Source organism: Haemorhous mexicanus, chromosome 4 (assembly GCF_027477595.1).
Source record: "Haemorhous mexicanus isolate bHaeMex1 chromosome 4, bHaeMex1.pri, whole genome shotgun sequence".
NCBI classification, from domain to species: Eukaryota; Metazoa; Chordata; class Aves; order Passeriformes; family Fringillidae; genus Haemorhous; species Haemorhous mexicanus.
Window position 1 is genome coordinate 75,796,427 of NC_082344.1, and position 22,448 is coordinate 75,818,874.

Genomic DNA, 22,448 nt, shown 5'->3' on the forward strand with positions numbered 1-22,448 from the left:
CAGCGGCTGTTTTAACCTTTAATAAAGCTTTTTGTAACGGAGCTGGACTCTGCTGGGCCCCTCAAACCCTGCTGGGCCCCCCAACACGCGAGCCCTCCCCCCCAGGAAGGAGTGACACGGGGGGGCTTCACTGGGGTGTATTTATTGGGGGGGGGGGGACAGACGTGGGGGGATCTGACCCACACACTGGGGGGACACGAGTGGGACATAAAGGGTGGGAGGGTCATTTATGGCTGGGGAGATCCCCGGCACGGCAGGAGGGGTGGGCTGGGGGGCTTCCCCCCACCTCAGGGCCTGTCCCAGGCCGAGCCCCCCCAGCTCCAGGGCTGGGCCCCCCATTCCCCCCTCCCGGCCTCGCAGGGCCCTGGGAGCAGAGCCTGGGGTCACCTCAGCTCCCGTGGGAGGGTCAGGGACAGTCAGGGGGGCCTGGAGGGCACCTGGGGATGTCCCTGGGGTCCCACTGCAGCTGCTGCTGCTGTTTCCAGCCCCGGAGCACAGCTGGGGCCTCAAACATCTGGCCAGTGGCCATGGGACTGCAGCATCCCATGGGGATTTGGGATCCTGGGGGGTTGGGATGCAGGATCCCCCAGGTCCCCATGGCCTCCCTCCCCCATTTTTTCCCTCCCAGCAGCCGTGCCCGGCAGATGCTGCACCCTGGGACGCCGGGCTGGGCTCGGGGCTCTCCGGGCTGGAGCAGCAGGTAGCACAGGTTTCCCGGGATCCTCCCGTCTGAGCCGGGCCTGTTCCCAGCCACGCCACCCTCCGGGAAGGGCGGGAGGCCACGGGAGGATCCCGGAGCCGGTGGGAGCCATGGGAGGATCCCCTCGGGGGTGCTGGAGCAGCTCCCAGCCCTCGGGTGGGCTTCGGGCAGGGGGGGATCCCGGCCGGGCTCCCCCCACGGAGCTGCAGGGGGGTCTGTGCTCAGCCCTCACCCACGGCCGCGCTGCCAGAGCGTCCCGGCATTCCCGTTATCCCGGCACTGCCGGCTCAGGCGGGGCCGTAGCAGAGGATCTCGCTCAGGTCATAGCCGGTGACAGCGAAGGTGTCCCCGGCGGGGTCACAGAAGCGGGCGCCACACACCTGAGTGTCTGTCACACACTCGGCGTGGCAGTGCTGCACCTGCGGGGGGGCGGATCCAATTCCAGTCCGAATTCCAGGATTTCCACAGCTCCAAGGACCACATCCCTGTCCCCTGTCCCCACGGAGCAGCCGTGGCTCCAAGTCCCGTGTCCACGTCCCAAGCCCGGACTGACCTCGATGTCATCGGTGTCCGGGTTCCTGCTGAGCTTCCAGACGTGGACAAAGGAATCCTCTGCACCCGAGAGCAGCTGCCAGGGGAGCAGGGGGACCGTGGGGACACCACGGAGGTGGCACTGCCATTGGCAGGGTGGGACACTGGGTGGGATATTGGGGTGGGTGGGATGCCAGGCTGGGATTTCAGGCTGGAATGCCAGGTGGGATGTGGGGTGGGATGCAGGTTGGGATTTCAGGCTGGAATTCAAAGTGGGATGCCAGGCCGGGCTTTCAGGTTGGAATGCCAAACTGGGATTTCAGGTTGGAATGCCAAACTGGGATTTCAGGCTAGAATGCCAGGTGAGATATGGGGTGGGATGCCAGGTTAGGATTTCAGGTTGGGATTTCAGGTTGGAATGCCAGGTAGGATGTGGGATGGGATGCCAGGTTGGGATTTCAGGTTGGGATTTCAGGTTGGAATGCCAGGTGAATGTCAGGGTGGGATGTAGGCTGGGATATTGGACAGGATGCTGAGTGTGATGCCAGGTGTGACTCCAGGTGTGACCCCTGTCCCCTCCGTACCTTGCCGGTGAGCGGTGCCAGGTCGAGCGCGTAGATCCAGCGGGCGTGGGCGCTGACCTGGGCACGGATCCGCCCCGACCCCGCCTCCCACAGCCGGATCTGCCCGTCCCCATAGCCCGCGGCCACGATCCCGTTCCACAGCGCCACCGAGGAGCACGTGCAGCTGGACACAGGGCCACGTGTCACCACCTCAGGGGTGTCCCTCCCTCGTGTCCAACACCCCGCGGGATCCCCGGCGCTCACCCAGATCCCGGGATCTTCCCGAGCAGCGTGAACTCCTCCCCGCTGCTCCACAGGCACAGCGTCCCGGAGTCATCGGCTGTCACCAGGTCCCCAGCCCCGTCCTGTGGGGAGAGATGGCTCAGGGACACCGGGAGGTGTCCCCAGCTCTGGGATGGCACTGTCCCACGGGCACCAGGACAAGCTGGGACAGCTCCTGAAGCGCTGACGGGTCCCGGCCGGAGCGGGGCCGGCAGCGCCCGGGGGCGGCTCCGTTGGAACTCGTCCGGCCCTGCCCACGCGGCCACGCCAGGGTGGATTTCGAGGAAGGATCAGGGCACACGTCCCTCCCTCCCTTCGTGAGGATTCCCGGCTCCTCCCGGCCCTGGGAATGCCCCAGTGCAGCCCGGGGAACCCTCGGAGCAAAGCCCGGGGCGGCAGTGGGAGGTGACACAAGAGCTCCGTGTCACCACGGTGACATGGCAGCTCGGGAATGGCATCTGGGGGATGAAATTCCTTGGGGATCCCAGAGCAAGGAAAGTTCAGTGACTCATCAGGGAAAGTGCTGAGTGGGAAGAAACTGGCTGGTGAGTCTGCAGGGACCTGCCCTGTGAGCCTCCAGTGCCTAAGGAGGTTGCAGGAGAGATGGGAGGAATTTGGGACAAAGGATGGCGTGACAGGACACAGGGAGTGGCTTCCCACAGACGAAGGGGAGATTCGGGTGGGATTTTGGGAAGAAATCCTTCCCTGTGAGGGTGGGGAGGCCCAGAGAAGCTGTGGCTGCCCCAGGATCCCTGGAAGTGTCCAAGGCCAGGCTGGAGCCACCTGGGACAGGGGAAGATGTCCCTGCCCATGGCAGGGGTGATGAGATTTAGGGTCCCCCTCTCCCCCATACCGGGGCCTGGCCCCGCTCGGCCGCGATGTCGGTGATGGGATCCCGGTGCTGCTCCAGGACCTCGCTCAGCGTCACGTTGGTCCCTTTTGGGGGGATGTCAAACACCAGCACGGCCCCAAAGGACGTCCCTGTGGGGTCAGGGGGGTCAGCAGGGGCTGGGCCAGCCCAGGGCCACCACCCTGCCCACGTCCTGGGCTCACCCACGCAGATGAAGCGGCCGCCGACCGCGGCGATGCCTCGGGCGAACACGGAATGTGCTGGAAGGGAAAGGTTTGTGTCACTCCTGGGCAGGGAACAACCTCTGGGACAGGAATTGGGGAACAGGTTTGTGTCACTGTGGGACAGGGATTGGGGAAGGGAACAGGTTTGTGTCACTCCTGGGACAGGGATTGGGGAAGGGAACAGGTTTGTGTCACTGTGGGACAGGGATTGGGGAAGGGAACAGGTTTGTGTCACTGTGGGACAGGGATTGGGGAAGGGAACAGGTTTGTGTCACTGTGGGACAGGGATTGGGAAAGGGAACAGGTTTGTGTCACTCCTGGGACAGGGATTGGGGAAGGGAACAGGTTTGTGTCACCTTGGGACAGGAATTGGGGGTCAGACCCCAGTCCTGGCACAGGTTTGGGCCTGTCACAAGATATTGAGGTGTTGGTGTGCAGGAGGTGGGGAAGGGGCTGGAGCACCAGCAGCAGCTGAGGGAGCTGGGGAAGGGGCTCAGCCTGGAGCAAAGGGGGATCAGGGGGTGTGGGGAATGGATTTGTAGAAAAGTTTTAAGGTTTGGCAGAAGGGCTGGACAAATGGGGACACCTTGTGTCTCTGCACAACTCCCTGACAGGAGGGGACAGCCAGGGAACAGGGACAGGATGAGAGGGAACAGCCCCAAGCAGTGCCAGGAGAGGTTTAGGTTGGATATTGGCAAAATTCCTTCCTGGAAAGGGCTGGAATTTCCATCCTGGCAGGGGTGGAGACCCCGTCCCTGGGGGGATTTCCCAGCCTTGTGCAGGTGGCACTTGGGGACAGGGTCAGAGGTGGCCTGGGCAGGGCTGGGGGGCTCGGGGGGATTCACCTGCCGGGAGCTCCGGGACATCCAGGGCGTGCCAGAACACCATGGTGGAGCCATCAGCCTCGTACATCTGCCATGCAGGGATGGGCTGGGACACTCTGGGGGGGACAGGGGGACCCCCAGGACCTCCCAGTGCCCCCCAGGCCTCACCTGGACCCCGCGCTGGGACGTGAGCACCAGCAGCACCCGCGACGGGAGCTCGCACCACGCGGCCTGCAGGGACACACAGGGGACACTGAGGGACCCCGCTGTCCCCTCCTGGGGCAGCACTCCCAAAACACCCCGCCAACCCCACCTCCTGGGGGGTCTTCCCCTGGAGAACCCCCAAAATCCCCTCCTGAAGCCTCTCAAATCCTCCTCCAGGAGTGCCCCAAACTCCTACCCCTGGAACAGGAGCCCCCAGATGTCCTCCTGGAGACCCCAAATTTTATCTTGGAGCCCCTAAATCTCCTGGAGCCCCCAAATCTCCTTCTGGAACTCCCCAAACTTCTCCTCCTGGAAGAGGAGCCCCCCAGTCTCCTCCTGGAACAGGAACCCCCAGATTTTACTCCTGGAACCCCCAAACTTCTACCCCTGGAACAGGAGCCCCCAGAATTTATCCTGGAGCTCCCAAATCTCCTCCTGGAGCTCCCCAAACCCCTCCTGGAGCCCCCCAAATCTTCCTCCTATGACAAGAGCCCCCAGATTTTCTCCTGGAGCCCCCCAGTCTCCTCCTGGAACCCCCAAACTCCTATCCCGTGATTAGTAACCCCCAAATCTCCTGGAACAGGAGCCCCCAAATCTCCTCCTAGAGCTCCCCAAACCCCTCCTGGAGCCCCCCAAATCTCCTCCTGGAGCTCCTTGAGACCCCCAAACCCATTCTCCTGGAACAGGAGCCCCCAAACCCCTCCTGGAGCCCCCCAAACCCCTCCCCAATCTCCTCCTGGAGCCCCCAGCCCCCTCTCTCGAGGGGCAGTGCCCTGCCCCAGGTGTGTTCAGTGTCCCCACAGGTCAGTCCCTGCTGGCCTCAAGGACCCCCCCAGATTCCCCCAGACCCCTCAGGGGGCTCCTTTCCCCTCCCCACACTCGGATCCCCGCAGGATCCTGAACCCCCCCACCCCATTTCAGTGCCAGGGCTGTGACACGACCCCTCCCCCCGGTGCCAGGGCCGTGTCCCACCCCCTGCCCGCTGCCAGCAGGACCCAGCCCGGGCTGTCCCCGTGCCTCACCTGGGTCAGCAGGGGGGTGCTGAGGGCAGAGCCCCCTCCCCGCGCCTGCAGCTGCCGGGGGGGCCCCTCGCTGGCCAGCAGGCTGAGCGTGGTGCCGTGCACGGCCCCGAAGGCGGGGGCCCGGCAGGGCGGGCACAGCACGGCCAGGTTGTTGTACAGGGCCGAGCTGCTGCTCCGCAGCGCCAGGCTCCGCTCCCGCCGGTACGGCCTGCGGGCACAGCCAGGGGGCTGCCAGGGCTCCGGGGGACCGGGGGGGCACAGCCAGGGGGGTTTGGGGAGATTCTGGGGGGGCTGGAGGGGATCCGAGGGGTGAGGTGGGAACGGAGAGGGAATGGGGGCGGATTCAAGAGGGGCAGGGATGGGTCTGGAGGGGCTGATGTGGGGGCGGTGATGGATCCAGAGGAGCAGGGGGCAGATCCAAGGGGCTGGGGGTAGACCCAGGGGGCTGGGAGTAGATCCAGGAGAGTGGGGGGCAGCTCCAAGGGGGTCGGGGGAGCTCCAGGGCGCTGGGAGCAGATCCAGAGGAGGGGGGGGGCAGATCCAGGGGCTGGGGGCAGATCCACCCCTCTCCCCTCCCAGCGCCCCCCACAACTCCCGGCCCAAGCTCCTGTGCCAGAGACCCCACCCCAGCCCCACCTCACGGACCCCCCCGAGCCCTCTCCGAGCCCTTCCCGAGCCCCCCGCCTTGCCCGTCCCGCCCTCCCCGAGGCCCGGTGCTCCTCAGGGCCCCTCAGCGCCCCCTGGTTCCCCTCAGTGCCCCCGTTCCCCCTCAGCGCCCCCCGGTTTCCCCTTTCCCCCCCCCGCCCCTCTCACCCGGTGCTTGCCGCCGCCATGGAGACGCGTCGCGGCGTGATGACGCAAGGCGGGCGGCGCACTGTGATTACGTCACGTTGCCGTGGAGCCCGGGACGCCGAAGGGGCGGGGATGGCCGAGGTGGGACTGGGAGGGACTGGGGGAACTGGGAGGGACTGGGAGAACTGGGAGGGACTGGGGGAACTGGGAGGTGGCGGAGCGGGGCAGAGGGGGCGGGGGATGGCTGGAAGTAGCTGGGGGATGTGGGGAGTTGGGGTGTACTGGGGCGTACTGGGATGTACTGGGATGATCTGGGGGGCCATGCTGGGGTGGGCTGGGGAGTAATGGGCTACGCTGGGGTGTACTGGGATGCGCTGGGATGTATTGGGCTCTACTGGGGAGCCATGCTGAGGTGGGCTGGGAGGTGCTGGGCTATACTGGAGTGTACTGGAATGTACTGGGATGAGCTGGGATGTACTGGGATGAGCTGAGGGGCCCTGCCAGGGTGGGCTGGGAGGTACTGGGCTATACTGGAATGTACTGGACTATACTGGGGAGCCATGCTAAGGTGAGCTGGAAGGTACTGGGCTACACTGGGGTGTACTGGGATGAGCTGAGGAGCCACGCTGGGCTGCGTGGCGGTGTACTGGTCCATACTGGGACGCACTGGGCTGCTCCCACCGGGGCAGCGGGAGCTGTGGGTGTCTCTATCCCGGAGCAGAAGGGGAAATCCCGCGGGGCCGGCACCAGATCGAAGCAGGACAAGCCCCGGGCGCAGCCCCGGCAGTCCAAGAAGGAGTCCCCCAGAAGCTCCGGGCGCACCTCGATCCAGCCCAGCCCGTCCCCGGATGCCGAGCCCCAGGAGCCCCTGGACGTGGAGCCCATCCTGGACGAGCTCCTGGAGCGGGTCCTGATCGAGAGCGCGCTGGCGGCCGTGGCTCGGCAGGTGAGAGACGCCCCCCGTGATTTGGGGAGGTTTTGGGGGTCTGGGAGCTGCGGGCGGGGTCTCAGTGCCGTGTCCGCAGCGGGTGCCATTCGCGGTGTCGCGGGCGCGGGACGCCATCCTGTTTGTCGCGGAGTGGCGCTTCCTGGTGCGGGATGACACGGACCCGGACCCCAAGGGGGACCCGGATCCCGAGCGGGACGGAGTCTGGAAGGAGGACGAGGAGCCCCCAGCCGGCCTCTGGGACTCCTGGACACCGGGCGCTGTCGCCGTCGCGGAGGCCTTTTCGTCCTCGGAAGAGGTGAGAGGTTCCCCGAGCCCCCGGAACCCGCCCGGGCCGCGGGACTCGCGGTGTCACCTCACAGGGTCCCCTCTGGCCCCGGCCAGCTCTCGTCCGAGGATGTCTCCGTGGCAGCCGAGGCCGAAAGTCCGCCCGTGAGTCCCGGCGAGGCTCCCTCCGCTGCTCCCGCCCCGGGTGTCCCTCGGCCCCGTGGCCAGGTCCCGTCCGGGGCTCTCCCGGTGACAGCCAAAGGTCTCCTCAGTCCCCTCGCCGCTGCGCCCGCCCTGGGTGTCCCTCGGCCCCGCGGCCAGGTGAGACGTGCCCCGATCCCCCTTCCCCGAGACCCCCCGGGCTGAGCCCCAACGGTCCCGTGGTGTCACCCACGGGGAGCCCGACACCCGCACCCACACCGGGTCCCTTTGCCCGCCGTGCCAGTCCCGGTCCGCAGCCGCCGCCGCTCCTCCCGCTCAACTGCCCGGGCCACGACCGCCCCGCCCGAAGCCGCCCAGCGCTCCTCAGCCCCGCGAGAGGGGCCGCTCACCCACCCGAGCCCCCGGCAGGGGCCGCCCACCCTCCCGGGCTCCTGGGAAGGGCCGCCAACCCTCCCGGCACCCTCAGCCCCCGGCGGCCCCGGCGGAGGCGCCCCGGCCCCCGGTTCCGCCGCCGGCCGCGCCCTCGGAACCCGCAGCGCCCGCAGCACCGGAGACCCGCGAGGGCGCGGGGAAGGTCGGCGATCGAGAGCCACCAACGCCATCCTCCTCCAGCTCCAGCGTGGCGTCCATCCAGCCGTGCAAACCCTCCCACAGCGCCGGGGTGCCCCGGCTGCGTGTCCGCCGCGGCGCCGCCCGCTGGGTGCTGCCCGAGGTGAAGGTGCTGGACGTGAGCACCGAGTCCGAGCGGCCGCGCTTGGGAGCCTCGCGGACCCGGATGCCCCTACCGGGATCCCACGTGCAGGTGGTCCCGGGAACCGCCAGGGCCGCCAGGGTCGAGCCGCAGCTGTGCGACCCCTGGCTGGCCTCGGTCCGCCTGGCACCCGGTGTCACCGTGCGCTGGGGCGGCTGCGAGCGGCGCGGGCCGGCCCTGGCGGGGCACGGCGGGGACGAGCTGGGGGACGAGGCGTTGAGGAGGGCGGAGAAGGACCTGAAGCCCATCCTGCCCTACCCGGAGTGCCGGCTCGCGGAGTACGGAGAGTCAGAGGAGTGGCAGGACGACCTGCTAGAAACGGAGCTCCCGGGGCTGCCCCTCCCGGCGCCGTGGCCGGCTCTGGGGGGATCCGTGTCGCCCCGTGTGTCGCCGGTGCAGTGGCTGGCACCGGGTGTGGCTTTGTCGGACGCTCCCGGAGATCGGGGCTCTTTATCTTCTCAGAAGTAAATAAAGAAAAACACTAAAATGAGTTTTGCGGAGCCGGCGGTGCCACCGGAGCCGGGCCGGGAGCACCGGGCGCTGCACCCACGGTGCCACCAGCGCCCGTACCCGCACATGGCTGGTCCCCTTTGTCCCCAAATGAGGAATAAGGGCGATGGGACGGGGTGACACGTGTGGCTTCGCCCGGGGAGCTCCCGTGCTGGGGAACGGGGACCGGACGGGGCGGGCAGAGGCTGCCCGGAGCCTCCTCTGCCTTCCCGGGAGCTCCGGGCGCAGCTCGGGGACCCTCGCTGGGACTGTCCCCGCCCGCTGGGCCATCCCACAGGGACATGCTCCAGCCCTGGAGTGTCCGAGTGTCCCCGCGCTGCCCGAAGGGGACTTCGGGGGGCATCTCCCCTCCTGTAACCGCCCGGGGGCTGCAGGGAGTCCGAAGTGGCGCAGGCCAGCAGCCCTGGGGTGGCACCGGGGACAGCGATGTGACACGGGGAGCTTTACCTGTCCCCCGAGTTGTATTTATGGGGACCCTCATTAGCATACGAGTGGGCGTGGTTTCAGCTCATTAGCATGAGGTGCGATACCAGGCGTGGTTTTCAGTTCCTTTCGGCGCCAGGTGAGGCCTCGGGCGTGGATTTCGGTTCCTCATTAGCAGAAGATGATAAAGTGGGCGTGGCTTTCCGTTCCTAATTAGCGTCAGAGTGCTTTCACCACTTGATTGAGCGCTCGTCGAGGGTCCATTCTGGTGGCCCTACAAACCAGGAAACCCCAAAATCACCCGTCCTATTTGTGACCTCATTTTTTGCACTGGTACAATTCCTCCCGCGTTACTCAACAGTACAGAGGAACATTCCTCCCGTGTTACTCAACACCGAAACACAGAGGAACGTGTCGGGTCCAGCCTGGGCACACTGGCACAAAATATTGGTGAAGGAAAAAAAACAAACATCCCGTGTGGTTTTACAGCACCGACAGCTTATTAACGGCACTAAGTGAACTGTCATTTCCTTATAGGGTGGCACTGGGGACAGTGCGGTGGCACAGGGCACACGTGGCTCACCCTCCTGCCTGCTCCAGCCACTCTTCTGTCCCTCCTCGGCTCCCAGCGGCTCACGGAGCTAGAGGGACTCGTGCCGTGCCGTGCCGTGCCAGTGGCCGGGCAAAGGTCCTGCTGTGACCTCTGTCCCCAGCCCCACCCCGCGCCCCGCCATGGAGCTGTTGGGGGCTCTGAGCCCCCCGTGGTGGCTCCTGCCGCTCCCGCTGCTGGCCCTGCTGCTCCGGGCCACGCGCAGAAACCCCTGGGACCCCCGCAAGTGTCCCACTGACCTGACGGGCAAGACAGTGATTGTCACCGGAGCCAACAGCGGTGAGCAGGGAGGGCGGGGACACGTGGGTGGGAGGTGGCATGATGGCTGAGGGGTGACCTGTAGGGGACATGGGTGTCCCTTCGCCAGCCAAGGACCCAAGTCCCTGCTCTGGAAGTGTCAGTGGCTGCAGAAGAAGCTGGTGGCCATCCCTGGGCATCCACAGTGTGCTCCTGGTGCCCCCCGCCCACCTCCCGAGGCTGGACTCAGCACTGTTAATGACTGACAGACAAGGCCACCACAGCCATCATGTCACACCAGGGGTGGGGTCACTGTCCCCACCTGTGTTCCACTGCCACTGCTGGAGATGTTGAGACCCCCAGGCTGGCATTGGGATGTCCAGGCACAGAGTGACCCGACACGTGCTGGGCTCCATCCCCACCCCAGTGCCCACCATTTCCTGCTGGGTGGTTTTTGGTGGCAGGGGCTGCCCAAACCCTGGGGCACGGACCCCAAAGGACCAGAGGGACCTGCCTGGGATCTGCCACACCCTCTCCGTGTCCCGCAGGCATCGGCAAGTGCGTGGCCATGGAGCTGGCGCGCCGCAACGCCCGCACCATCCTGGCATGCCGGAGCCGGGAGCGGGGCCAGGCGGCCGTGCAGGAGATCCGGGCGGCCACCGGGAACCCGGCGGTGCTGCTGCGGCTGCTGGACACCGGCTCGCTGGCCTCGGTGCGCGCCTTCGCCGCCGCCGTGCTGCGGGAGGAGCCGCGCCTGGACGTGCTGGTCAACAACGCCGGCGTCACCGGTAGGTGCCAGGAAAACCCTGCGGCCACAAGAGGGGTCCAGCTCCCGTCCCGATGTCCCCGGCACTGCCCTCCTGTGGGGGTACCAGTTGTTGGTTTCTCTGGGTCGGGATTGAAGGCACTTGAGACGGTAATTCTAAGCTGAGCGTTTGTGTTGATCTATTGGAAGGAAGGAGGCTCTGCAGAGAGAGTTAGATGGGTTGGATGGATGCAGGGTCCAACAGCATGGAGTTTAATAAGTCTAAGTGAGAGTTCTACATTTTGGCCACAAAAATCCCCTACAACGTTACAAGCTGGGGACAGTGCCCAGGCACAAAGGGACCTGGGGGTGGTCGACAGCTGGTTGAATATGAGCCAGCAGTGTGCCTTGGTGGCCAAGAAGGCCAATGGCATCATGGCCTGGGTCAGGAATGGCGTGGCCAGCAGGAGCAGGGAGGTCGTTCTGCCCCTGTACTTGGCGCTGGTGAGGGCACACCTGGAGTGCTGTGTCCAGGTCTGGCCCCTCAGTTTGGGAAGGACAGTGAGATGCTCAGACACAAGGCTGGTGAGGGGCTGGGAACAAAAACCCTGTGAGGAACGTTTGAAGGAGCTGGGGCTGTTTAGCCTGGAGAAGAGGAGGCTCAGAGGTGCCCTTATTGCTCTCTACACCTCCCTGAAGGGAGGCTGCAGACAGGTGGGGTCGGTCTCTCCCACCGGGCAGCACTGACAGAACCAGAGGACACAGTCTCCAGCTACAGCAGGGAAGGTATTGGCTGGATGTTAGGAAGAAATTTTTCACCAAAAGAATAATAAAGTACTGGAATGCTCTTCCCAGGGAGGTGGTGGAATCACCATCTCTGGATGTGTTTAAAAAGACTGGCCATGGCACTTGGTGCTATAGTCTAGATGGGGTGTGAGGGCACAGGTTGGACTCGATGGTCTCAGAGGTCTCTTCCAACCTCATCATTCTGTGATTCTGTGCTTGGACTCAAGTGTTTATTATTTCTCATCAGTGAAACACTCTCACTGCTGTGAGTTCTGCAGCTTTTCACTAGAAGGCACAAAATGGTCAACAATCTCTTGTTACAAGGTTTTTTAGGACTAAACTATCCAAGCAAGAACTGACACCTGGATTATTTTCCCATTTAACCCAATAACTGATCCCACAGAGCCACAATGGGGACTTTTCTACCCAGTTACAAAATGCCACCCAAACCCATGGAGAAGGAAGAAAAACCATGAAGAAGAAACCAAGGACAACACCCTGTGCCCTCCATCTTGCTTCCACCCACAACATCCTAAAAATCCCAACACCTAAATTTCTCACCTACACTGCTCTCTATAATCTATTTCACACTTTTGTGGATTCCAGTCTATTCTGGAGTTTGGGAAACTTTCTCCATGAATGAGGGTCAAAGTCAGTGCTCCCCTAGGGGTCAGGGCACCCCAGAGCAGAGAAATATTCCCAATGCCCTGGGTTTGCACACCCATCCTCCTTTCAGGGCTGCCCTTCACCATCACATCAGAGGGCTTGGAGCAAACCTTTGCCACCAACTACCTGGGCCCGTTCCTGCTCACCAACCTGCTCCTGGGTGAGTGCAGGGCTTGGGGGAATCAGGGGGTGGCTCTGGGGACTCCTCCTCGCTCACCCCCTATGTTGGTATAATTACCAATTAATAATTGGTAATTATTGGTATAATTACCAACACAGCCAGACGGGATGTGCCTTGGCTTGTCTGGCCCCTGTGGCTGAGCCAAATAGCAGCAACTGTGGTGTTTCACCCCAGAGACACCTTTGGCTAGCTGGATGCTGCAGCTGGGCACATGGAGCCAAGTCCAGGCATGCAGGAGCTCTGGTGGTGGTGGGATGGAGCTTCCTCCCGTGGAGGGGCCGCTCCTCAGGTTTCCCTCTGTGGAGAAGCTTTAAGGCGATGGTGAAGGAAAGGAGTTGGTTCTGATACAGGGTTTTAATCCAGAGCTTTTATTCTGGCCCACAGGCCTCTGGATCCAGCAACAGCTCCAACAGAACTCCCTGACCACGTGGCTGCTGTTCCTTTTAACCCAGGGGAGAGGGAGAGGGGGAGGGAAGGGGAGAAATCCCACCAACCAGGTACACAGAAGAAGGTCTTAAGGGACAAAGGACACCTGGATGGCCCAATGTCCCCCCAGGGGTAGAGGGCATCCTTTGAATTCTGCCAATCACTGGACGCCCTTCTGGAATGCCAGGATTGACAGACAGTGCTGGGAAGGGAAAGGAGAGGTGACTGACACACCTGGCAGGGAATCATCAGGGAGGAACCCGGGATATCTGAGGCAAACCACGACATGGCACGGCAACAACCCCCCCCCTGCTTGGCACAGACCTCCTGAAGACCTCGGCGCCCGCCCGGGTGGTGAACGTGTCGTCGTTCCGGCACAGCGTGGGCACGGCCGACAGCGGGTACCTGACGGGGCAGCGGTGCCCGGGCGGCTACGACGCCGCCTACAACAGCACCAAGCTGATGAACGTGCTCTTTACCGCCGAGCTGGCACGGCGCCTGCAGGGCACAGGTGGGTGCCGGGCCGTGCCAGGCTCAGCCGTGCCATGTGGCACCCTGGGGACACCCCCTGTCCCAACTCCCTGTGCCAGATCTCAGGGGCTGCCGGCAGAGCTGGGGGGTCTGAGAGACTCGCTGGGATCCCCCAAGGGTGGCAGAAGCCCGGGCTGAGGTCAGGCTGGGGGCTGCTCCTGCTGCTCCCCGAGGGATTTGGGGTTCCCGGGGTGCCCACCCTGCTGACGGTGTGGCCTGGCAGGGGTGACGGCCAACGCGCTGAGCCCCGGCGTGGTGAGCACCAGCATCATGCGCCACTTCGGCTGGCCCGTGCGGGCGCTCTTCGTCCTCCTCCGTCCCTTCATGAAGGTGAGCGGGGCCGGGTCCTGCCCATCCTGGGGCCAGCAGGGTGGGAGGGGGGTGCCAGCCCCCTCCTCACCCCCGTTCCCCCGCAGTCGGCCGAGCAGGGCGCTGCCAGCACCATCTTCTGCGCCATCTCGGAGGAAGCCGCGGGCATCACCGGCAAATACTTCGACAGCAGCTGCCGGCTGGCGCTGCCCTCGGAGGCCGCCCGCGACGCCGCGCTGGCACGGAAGCTCTGGGAGGCATCGGAGCGGCTGACGGGGCTCACGGAGCACGACTGAGCCACCGCGATGTCACCCCTCGGCGCGGGAATGGGGACACGGATGCTCTGCTCCCCCTGTGCTGCCGAGGGGACGACACGGCGCCGGCCAGCTGTGACTGTGACACTTTTATTAAAAAACCCGGCGCTACTCCCAGGTGATGTCCAGGTCCAGCCGCTGCTTCCTCACGGCCTGCAGGAAGCTGTCGTAGTCGCGCCGGTGGATGTCGGGGCAGCGGGACAGCTCCAGGCGCCGCAGGGGCCCCTCGGAGCTCAGCAGCTGCCACACGGCGCCGGGGGACACGCGGCTCTCGGCCAGCGACAGCTCCCGCAGCTCCCGCAGCCCCGGCCCCGCCAGCGCCGGCTCCAGCACCGAGTCCAGCGGGAAGGGCAGGGCCAGCAGGCGCAGCGTCTGCAGCCGCGGGGCCTCGCACAGCAGCGAGGCCAGCGTGGAGCTCAGCACCGGCCCGTGCGCGGCCGGAACGGGCCCGGCCAGGCTCAGCGAGAAGCTCTGGAGCCGGGGCAGCCCCCGGGGCAGCAGGTCGGTGGCCCAGCGTGGTGGTGGGGCGGGGGGCTCCTCCTCGGGGGGGTCGTGGTGGGCGTGGGGGTCTGGCGGCACTTCCAGTTCGGCGCTGAAGCTCTGCAGGCTGGGGCAGCTGGCGAGGAGGGCGGGCAGCGAGAGAGGGTCCCGGCAGCTGAAGCCGTGCAGGGTCAGGGCGCGCAGGCGGGTGCCCAGGCCCTGTGCCAGGGGCAGCACCTCTGCCAGCACCCGGCCGTGCCGCCCGGAGCAGCCCAGCGTCACCCGGGACAGGCAGTTCCAGCCCGGCAGCTCCCGGAGCCCTGAGGGGCCGGGACTGTCCCCAAGCCACACGCTGACCTCCTCGGCCTGGGGACATACGGCGTGGACGGTGCCCAGGGCGTCCTCCTCCACCTCCTCCAGCTGCCGCAGGGGCAGCGTGAGCGGGGCTCCCTCTGCTGCAGCCCCCCGGCCCCGCGCCAGCTCCTCCAGCGAGGGGAAACCCTCGGAGTCCTCAGTGCCATCCAGCTGCCCCGAGTGCAGCAGCCAGAGCGCATCCGGCAGGGCACCGTGTGCCAGCACCTCCAGGCACGGCAGGGCCAGCAGCAGGAAGGCCACGGCAGCCACCGTGTCCCCGTCCCCGGTGTGCTCCAGGTCGCGGGCCAGCAGGACACGCAGCGCGGGGCAGCCCGGGCTCTGCTCCACGGGGTCATAGCCCAGGTGGCGCAGGGCGCGCGGCGTCACCTTCTTGCAGCCGGACACGTCGAGCTCCCGCAGGTGGCGACAGCAGGAGCCCACGGCCGAGAGCACCTGGATGTTGGCCTGGGTGTGGGCCAGCCCCAGGCGGCTCAGGCGGGGCAGCCCCTCGGCCAGGTCCACCAGCACGGACGGAGAGAGCCGCCCGCAGCCGCCCAGCTCCAGCACGCTCAGGCCCTGCAGCCACATGGGGAGAGCCTCAGTGGGGCGGGCAGGGTGGCACAGATGCCACTCTCACCCCCTGTAACTCACGACTCAGAGAGGGTGGGCAGGCCCTGCTCCCCCTGTCCCAACCCCTCGGCACATGGATGATGGGCATCCCCAGCCCCATGGACGGTGAGCACCCACCCCAAGCTCTATCCCCCTTAGCAAATGGAAGGTGGGCACCCCAAGCCCCACAAAGGATGGGCACACCCCTGTCCCACTCTCCCATCCCCTTAGACGGGGTCACACCCAGTCCCACTCCTACTGCCCCACACACCTTGGCACTCCCAGAGTGTTGTCTCCCCATGCCCCATGGATGGTGAGCACCCACCCCACGCTCTATCCCCCTTGCACTATGGAAAGTGGGCACCCCTGTCCAATTCTCCCATCCCCTTAGAGGGTGCCACACCCAGTCTAACTCCCCCTGCCCCACAGCCCTGCTCCCCCAGAGTGTTGTCACCCCCTGCCCCATGGACGGTGGGCACACCCACCCCCATCACTCCCAGCCCCATCCCCCATCCCACAGCACCCCCGCCCTCTCTCCCAGCCCTGCCCCGTGCCCACCTGGCAGCGCAGCACGATGAGGTGCCCCAGGGCGTTGTTGGCCAGGGCGGGGCAGGCCCTCAGGCTGAGCTGGCGCAGGTGTGGCAGCAGCAGCAGGTGCAGCGCCGCCCGCGACAGCCGCCGGCTTGTCCCCAGCAGCCGCAGCAGCTCCTGCACCAGCCCGCAGGCTGGGGGGGACAGGGGGGTCAGCGAGGCCTGGGGACCCCCCTGTCCCCCCCCCGGGGGTCCCGGTGGCCTGGGGCACCCCCCAGAGCTTACCCAGGTCGTTGAAGGGCCCCACGAGGAAGCGGAACTCGTACTCGTCCAGGTAATTGTCACTGTAGTCCTTGGCCCAGAGGCTCTGCATGTGCTGGGCCAGGCTCTGCAGGCACAGCGAGGTCAGCGTGGGCACTGCCCGCCGCTGGGGCATCCCTGCACGGGCACAGGGACAGGGACACTCAGGGACAGCCACCGTGGGCACTGCCCGCCGCTGGGGCATCCCTGCACGGGCACAGGGACAGGGACACTCAGGGACAGCCACCGTGGGCACTGCCCGCCGCTGGGGCATCCCTGCATGGGCACAGGGACAGGGACAGTCAGGGACAGCCACCATGGGCACTGCCCGCCGCTGGGGCATCCCTGCATGGGCACAGGGACAGGGGCACTCAGGGACAGCCACCGTGGGCACTGCGCCACCAGGACATCCCTGGGACAGGGACAGTCAGGGACAGCCTCCAGGGCACTGGGCCACCAGGACATCCCTGGGACAGGACAGGGACAGTCAGGGACAGCCACCGTGGGCACTGCCCGCCGCTGGGGCATCCCTGCATGGGCACAGGGACAGGGACAGTCAGGGACAGCCACCAGGGCACCACTGGGGACATGGGACACTCAGGGACAGGATGGACACTGCCACCCCTCACGGCCTGACCTCATTTTGGGGTCACTTGCCCCAAACTGGCTTAGAAACCACCCGGTGCCGGTTCTGGTTTCACTCCATTCCCGGCGGGAATAAACCCCGGGGAACGAACCGGCACCGGGAACCGCGGGGAACGAACCGGCACCGGGAACCACGGCTCAGCCCCGGAAACTGGCCCGGGCCATCCCAGAGCTCACCCGCAGCTCCCGGCGGGCACCGGGACACCGGGACGGGATCCCTCGGCTCCGGGCCACGGGATGCCCGGGCGGTGGCGCTGGCTCCGGTGTCCCTGGAAGTGAGCAAGGAACGAATCCTGACGGGATCGTCAAAGCCCCAGCCCGCCAGCAAATCCCGGTTTTGGATTCCTCGGGAAAGATCCCGGTGCAAGCGGGGGGTGGAAAAGGGTAACGGAGATGGGGAGAGGGGCTGGAGGCTGGAGAAAGGGAAAAGGGGAAAAAACCTCCGGGATGGGGGGAAAAATGTTTCCGGATCAGAAAAGGTCGTTGGAGATGGGAAAAGAGCTGCAGGGACTGGGAAAAAACTGTAAAAAGGAGGAGACCCACGGGAAATAGGGAAAGAGTCCTGGGGAATGGGGAAAGAATTCTGGAAAACGGGGAAAGAGCTGGGAAATGGGGGGAAAGAACCCAAGAAATGGGGAAAGACCCTGGGAAATGGGGGGAAAACCCCTGGGAAATGGGGAAAAACTCCAGGCAATGTGGAAAAGACCCCAGGAAATGGGAAAAGAGTCCCGGCAAATGGGGAAAAAGCCCTGGAAATGGGGGAAGAACCTCGGGAAATGGGAAAGAACCCCGGGAAATGGGGAAAACCCCAGAGGTACTGGAAAAGGACCCTCTGGGACAGGAGGAGACCCCCAGGAATCGGGAAAGTCCCTCCAGGAAGCAGTTGAGGCACAGAGCAGAGGGATCAGAGAGAGCTCTGGAGCCCAGAGCACGGTGAGTAATCAGGGCAGGGCCGTGTGTCACTGTCACTGCCACTGTCACCAGGGCACGGCCCGCTGGGCACTCCCACGGGACACGGGATGGGACCTGGATGGGACATTGGGAATGGGACAGCGGGAGGGGACATTAGGATGGGACACCGGGGATGGGACATTGGGATGGAACATTAGGAATGGGACACCGGGAGGGAACACCGGGAGGGGACACCGGAGATGGGACACCGGAGATGGGACACCGGAGATGGGACACCGGAGATGGGAGCGGATCACGGGGGATGGGCCCAAACCCTTCCCGGAGGGACCGGATCGGGCCCAGCGGGGAAATTCCAAGGGAGGAAATTCCCCCCTTCCATCGGCCCCTCCTCGAGCCTGTCCTTCGGGATCCTCGGGGACCTTGAGACCATCCCCCCCCACCCCCTTTTAGGGTCCCCTCTCCCCGGTTCCTTCCCCAAATCCCGAAATCCCAACCAGAACCACGAGCAGGACCCAACCCCAGCCAAAAACCAAACACCCCGTTCCCATGGCAACACCTCCTGCCACCACCCCCTTACTGCGGGCGAGCCGTGCCAGTTCGGCAGCACTTACCGAGAGCCTCCTCGTCACAGCTGATCCCGTCCCGCCGCGTTGCTTCCTCCTCCTCCTCGTTTTCCTCCTCATCCTCCTCCCCGAGCCTGGCCCCGCCATGCCTCGCCCCGCCCTTTCGCTGGCTTCACTTTGTGCACTGCGCATGCGTAAAGCGTGAGGACCCTTCCGCCCTTACTGCCCTCTCGGGCTGCCCCTCGCCGTGCCTGACGCATCGGGATCCCTGACCTGCCCGTACGGCCGCGCTGGGCGTCAGGCACGGCGCGGGGCAGCCCTCGGGGGCTTTGTTGTCGGGCGGGGTCGACGGTACCGGGAGCGGCCGGGCCGGAGGTACCGGGGGAGGCCTGAGGGGGTCGGGGGCTCCCGGAGCGTCCCGGGAATGAGCGGGGATGTGGATTTGGGGCCGGGGAGAGAGAGGGAGGTGCGGCGGCGGTGGTGGGACGCCGCGGGTCCTTCGTTGTGAGGGGTCTGAGGGGGTGGTCGAGGGTCTGCGTGAGGGGATTGGGGGGCTCTGAGGGGGTTTAAAGGGTCTGGGTGTGGGTAAAGGGGTGTTCAGGGGGTTGTGTGGGGGGTTTATGGGGATTTAGGGGTTCGAGGAGATTTAGGGGTGTATGGAGGGATGCGTGAGAGATTTGAAGGGGTCTGGGGAGATTTTAGGGTTTAGGGGGCTCTAAAAGGGCTTTGGGGGATCCTGACGTGGGCACGGGGGTGGTCTGGGGGCGTGTGGGTGGATCTGGGGGGCATTTCGGGGCTGTGAGCGGTTTCTGGGGGTGTGGAGGTGTCTGTGTGGGTGTTCGGGGGCATTTGGGGGTTTATGGGGGTGTTCGGGGAGGGTTTAGGGGTGTGATGAGTCATTTAGGGGTGTTGGGGGATTTAGGGATGTTTGAAGGTGTTGTGGGGGGGTCTGTAGGGGTGTTTGGTGGGGGTTTAGGGGTGCTTGAGGGGTAGTTAGAGGTCTCTGGGGGGATTTAGGGGTGTTTTGGGGAATTTAGGGATGTTTTGAGGGCATGTAGGGGTGTCTGGGTGGATTTAGGGGTTGGGGGAGGGTCTGTAGAGATGTTTGGGGGGGTTTAGGGCTGTTTGAGGGCATTTCAGAGTTGTGGGAGGGGCTGCAGGAGGATTTAGGGATGTTTGGGGGAATTCAGGGGTGCTTTGGGGGCGTATAGGGGTGTTTGGGGAGGATTTAGGAGTTATGGAAGGGTCTGTAGGGGTGTTCAGAAGGGATTTAGGGACGTTTTGGGGAGTTTTAGGGGTGTTTGGTGAAGATTTTGGGTTTTTTAGGGGCACTTTGGGGTTGTGGGGGGGTCTGCAGGGGCATTTAGGGATGTTTGGGGGGCATTTAGGGATGTTTAGGGGCAATTTAGGGTTGTGGGGGGGTCTGTGGGGGTATTTAGGGGGGAATTAGGGCTGTTTCAGAGGGGTTTTAGGGATTTTGGGAGGGATTTAGGGATGTTTTGGGGTTATTTAGAGATGTTTAGGGGGCATGTAGAGGTGTTTGGGGGCAATTAGGAGTTTTTAGGGCCATTTAGGGGTAGTAGGGGGGGTCTGCAGGGGCATTTAGGGCTGTTTTGGGGGCATTTAGGGGCGTTTGGGGGGATTTAGGGGTTGTAGGGGAGTCTGCAGGGGTATCTAGGTGTGTTTGGTGGGCATTTAGGGCAGTTTAGGGCAGTTTAGGGGGGATTTAGGGCAGTTTAGGGGGGATTTAGGGCAGTTTAGGAGGGATTTGGGGATGTTTTGGGGCATTTAGGGCAGTTTAGGGATGTTTTGGGGGCATTTAGGGGGCGTTTGGGACATTTAGAGGGCGTTTAGGGCTGTTTTGAGGGAGTTTAGGGCTGTTTTGGGGGAGTTTAGGGCTGTTTTGGGGATTTATGGATGTTTTGGGGGCATTTAGGGGGCATCTAGGGCTGCTTAGGGAGCATTTAGGGCAGTTTAGGAGGCATTTAGCTGGCATTTAGGGTTATTTTTAGGACATTTAGGGCTATTTTGGGGCATTTAGGGCTGTTTGGGGGGATTTAGGGCTATTTTGGAGTATTCAGGGCTGTTTGGGTTCCGTGTGAGGGGTCAGCCCCCCTCGGGATTCGGGATCGGGAAGGTTCGATCATCTCAGACAAGGTGGGAATGACTCAGCCCCGGGGGGGTAATTAACGCCCGGGCTAATTGGGGGGAGCTCATTAAGGGTGGCAACGTGGATTGTGCCAGTCCTGGCTCCAGGAAATTTTGGAATTTTCCAGCAGGGGATTCTGGCAGAGCACGACCCGCCCTCATTAGCATGATATAAATAATTAATTAACAATGATTAATTAAGGCATGGAATGCAGGCAGAGCCTTTACCTGTGTGAGCTGTGTTGGTCTCTCTGGTGCCATCCCTCACTCCAGAGTGCTCAGGGAATTCCAGAATTCCCAAATTCTGGACCTCCCAGGGCTGTTCCCCTCCAGGCAGGCCCTGATTTCAAGCAGCATTTTGGGGTTTTCTTCTTGGTTTCTCAAAATTCCGGGTCTGAATCAGGAATTCCTGGAATTTCTGGGTTCTCTGCTGGGTGTTGGTGACCTTGGAGCTTCTTTCCTTTCTCCCTCCATTCCCAAACCTGGAGCTGGCTGCTGCATTTGGGAATAAACACAAGGATTAAATCGTTTTGGTGTATTTAAAGGTGAAAATGAGGAATTTTAAAGGATTTCAGGGAGCTCTGGATGCTGAGGTTATCCCAGGGAGGTTCTGCTGATTCTCCAGAACCTCAAATCCCCCCCAGGAGCTGCTGAAACAAAATTTGGGGTGGGTTTTCACCCCCATTCCTGAGTTTTCCAGAGGAAAATTCCTAAAGAATGAAAAATGGGGAAGGTGCTGAGGATGGCAGGGATGTGGGAAGTGCTCTGGATTGGCCCCTTGGTGTGGTGCAGAGAGCTCTGCTCCAGCTCTTCCTGGGATTGGGATTTTTTGGGGGGATTGGGGTTTTTATGAATTGGGTTTTTTGGAGGAAACGGGGTTTTGATGGATTGGGGTTTTTTTGAGGGATTGGGGTTTTTCTGGGGGGATTGGGGTTTTGATGAATTAGGTTTTTTGGAAGGATTGGTGTTTTTTTTTTTTTTTTTTTTTTGGAGGAAATGGGGTTTTGATGGATTGGGGTTTTTTTGAGGGATTGGGGTTTTTCTGGGGGGATTGGGGTTTTGATGAATTAGGTTTTTTGGAGGGATTTTTTTTTTTTTTTTTTTTTTTTTTTTTTTTTTGAGGGAATGGGGTTTTGATGGATTGGGGTTTTTTTGAGAGAGTGGAGTTTTGATGAATTGGGGTTTTGATGAATTGGGTTTTTTTTGGAGGGATTGGGGTTTTTTGAGGAAATGGGGTTTTATGAATTGGGGTTTTGATGGATTAGGGTTTTTTGGAGGGAATGGGACTGAGGTTTATGGATTATGGAATGACTTCCAGCCCTGGGTATCCCCCCCTGCTCCATGCCCTCATTCACCAACCCTCCGAGGGAAGAGGCTGCTCAGGAATTCCATAAGGAACCAGGGAATAAAGTTTAAAGCCGGGAATTACCCGGAGCAAGATCCGAGGGGGTTTGGGAGGGTGCAAATCCCGGGATTTCTGCTCCGGCCGCCCCGCAAAGTCCCGAGCGGTTCCGTGGCTCCCGTTCCCCGCGGACCGAGCTCTTCAATCCGCTTTTCCCGGGAAATGCTCCGCGGGCTGAGCCGGTACCCACTGACCTCCCGCCGCATCCTCGGCGTGTCCGGGCGTTGCTGTGGCTACGGAGCATCGATCCCAGGGAGGAAAGAGCCGGGAATGCGCCGGGATGATCCCCGGGGTCGGGCGGGGAGGGAGGGAAGGAGGGAGGAGGAGGAGGAGGAGGCGGCGGGGGCTGCGGTGCCGCGGTGCAGCCGAGCAGGGCGCAGGCTCCAGCGGCGGGTCCTAGCGCCGGAACGAGCTCCCGAGGGGAAAAAGGGATCGGGAGGGACCTCGTGGTTCTGTGCGGGAGGGTGGAGTCGGGGTGGGTCGGGTTCGGCTGGCGGGGAGCGGGATAGGGTGAGAGGGGACAGCGTTGTGCTGTGTCGTTGTGGGGTTTTGGCTGGGTGATAATTAGTAGTGACTTGATGGTTCTAGAAAGCTGATTAATTGCTTTATTTTATTCTGTTATACTATACTAATTAAGAAGCTTTTTAC

The 22,448-nt window shown here is 63.3% G+C and overlaps 5 protein-coding genes across 7 annotated transcripts in view; 3 read left to right on the forward strand and 2 right to left on the reverse strand.

Annotated features, from left to right (window-relative positions):
* Positions 1-161: 161 nt before the first annotated feature.
* WDR54 (WD repeat domain 54) lies at positions 162-6,411 on the reverse strand. Its single transcript, XM_059845513.1, has 10 exons — positions 6,014-6,411; positions 5,201-5,408; positions 4,143-4,205; positions 3,996-4,062; positions 3,130-3,186; positions 2,930-3,057; positions 2,059-2,159; positions 1,816-1,978; positions 1,254-1,328; positions 162-1,119 (listed from the first exon to the last, which is right to left on the reverse strand). The coding sequence occupies exons 1-10, from the start codon at positions 6,313-6,315 to the stop codon at positions 988-990; spliced, it is 1,296 nt and encodes a 431-aa protein (XP_059701496.1). The 5' UTR covers positions 6,316-6,411; the 3' UTR covers positions 162-987.
* Positions 6,412-6,464: 53 nt separating this feature from the next.
* On the forward strand, positions 6,465-8,586 carry C4H2orf81 (chromosome 4 C2orf81 homolog). Its single transcript, XM_059845681.1, has 4 exons — positions 6,465-6,938; positions 7,018-7,236; positions 7,323-7,526; positions 7,651-8,586. Exons 1-4 carry the CDS (start codon positions 6,465-6,467, stop codon positions 8,584-8,586), a joined length of 1,833 nt encoding a protein of 610 aa, XP_059701664.1.
* A 1,013-nt stretch (positions 8,587-9,599) lies between these two features.
* LOC132326828 (retinol dehydrogenase 13-like) lies at positions 9,600-13,967 on the forward strand. Of its 3 annotated transcripts, XM_059845520.1 has the most exons (6): positions 9,602-9,940; positions 10,447-10,686; positions 12,166-12,255; positions 13,025-13,213; positions 13,457-13,563; positions 13,650-13,967. In XM_059845520.1, the coding sequence occupies exons 1-6, from the start codon at positions 9,784-9,786 to the stop codon at positions 13,836-13,838; spliced, it is 972 nt and encodes a 323-aa protein (XP_059701503.1). In that variant the 5' UTR covers positions 9,602-9,783; the 3' UTR covers positions 13,839-13,967. The 3 variants fall into 3 exon arrangements, with proteins under 3 accessions (XP_059701502.1, XP_059701504.1, XP_059701503.1); XM_059845519.1 differs by having other exon boundaries at positions 9,600-9,940; positions 13,457-13,967; XM_059845521.1 differs by lacking the exon at positions 12,166-12,255 and having other exon boundaries at positions 9,600-9,940; positions 13,457-13,967.
* On the reverse strand, positions 13,931-22,006 carry LOC132327012 (uncharacterized). The gene is made up of 7 exons (XM_059845682.1): positions 21,934-22,006; positions 18,606-18,783; positions 18,299-18,420; positions 16,953-17,044; positions 16,116-16,218; positions 15,858-16,024; positions 13,931-15,266 (listed from the first exon to the last, which is right to left on the reverse strand). The coding sequence occupies exons 1-7, from the start codon at positions 22,004-22,006 to the stop codon at positions 13,965-13,967; spliced, it is 2,037 nt and encodes a 678-aa protein (XP_059701665.1). The 3' UTR covers positions 13,931-13,964.
* The window catches only part of DCTN1 (dynactin subunit 1), a 52,821-nt gene continuing 48,858 nt past the window's right edge, over positions 18,486-22,448 (forward strand). The window contains exon 1 of the mRNA XM_059845515.1: positions 18,486-18,625. The gene's annotated coding sequence lies outside the window, so the exon portion shown is untranslated. The remainder of the gene's footprint in view (positions 18,626-22,448) is intronic.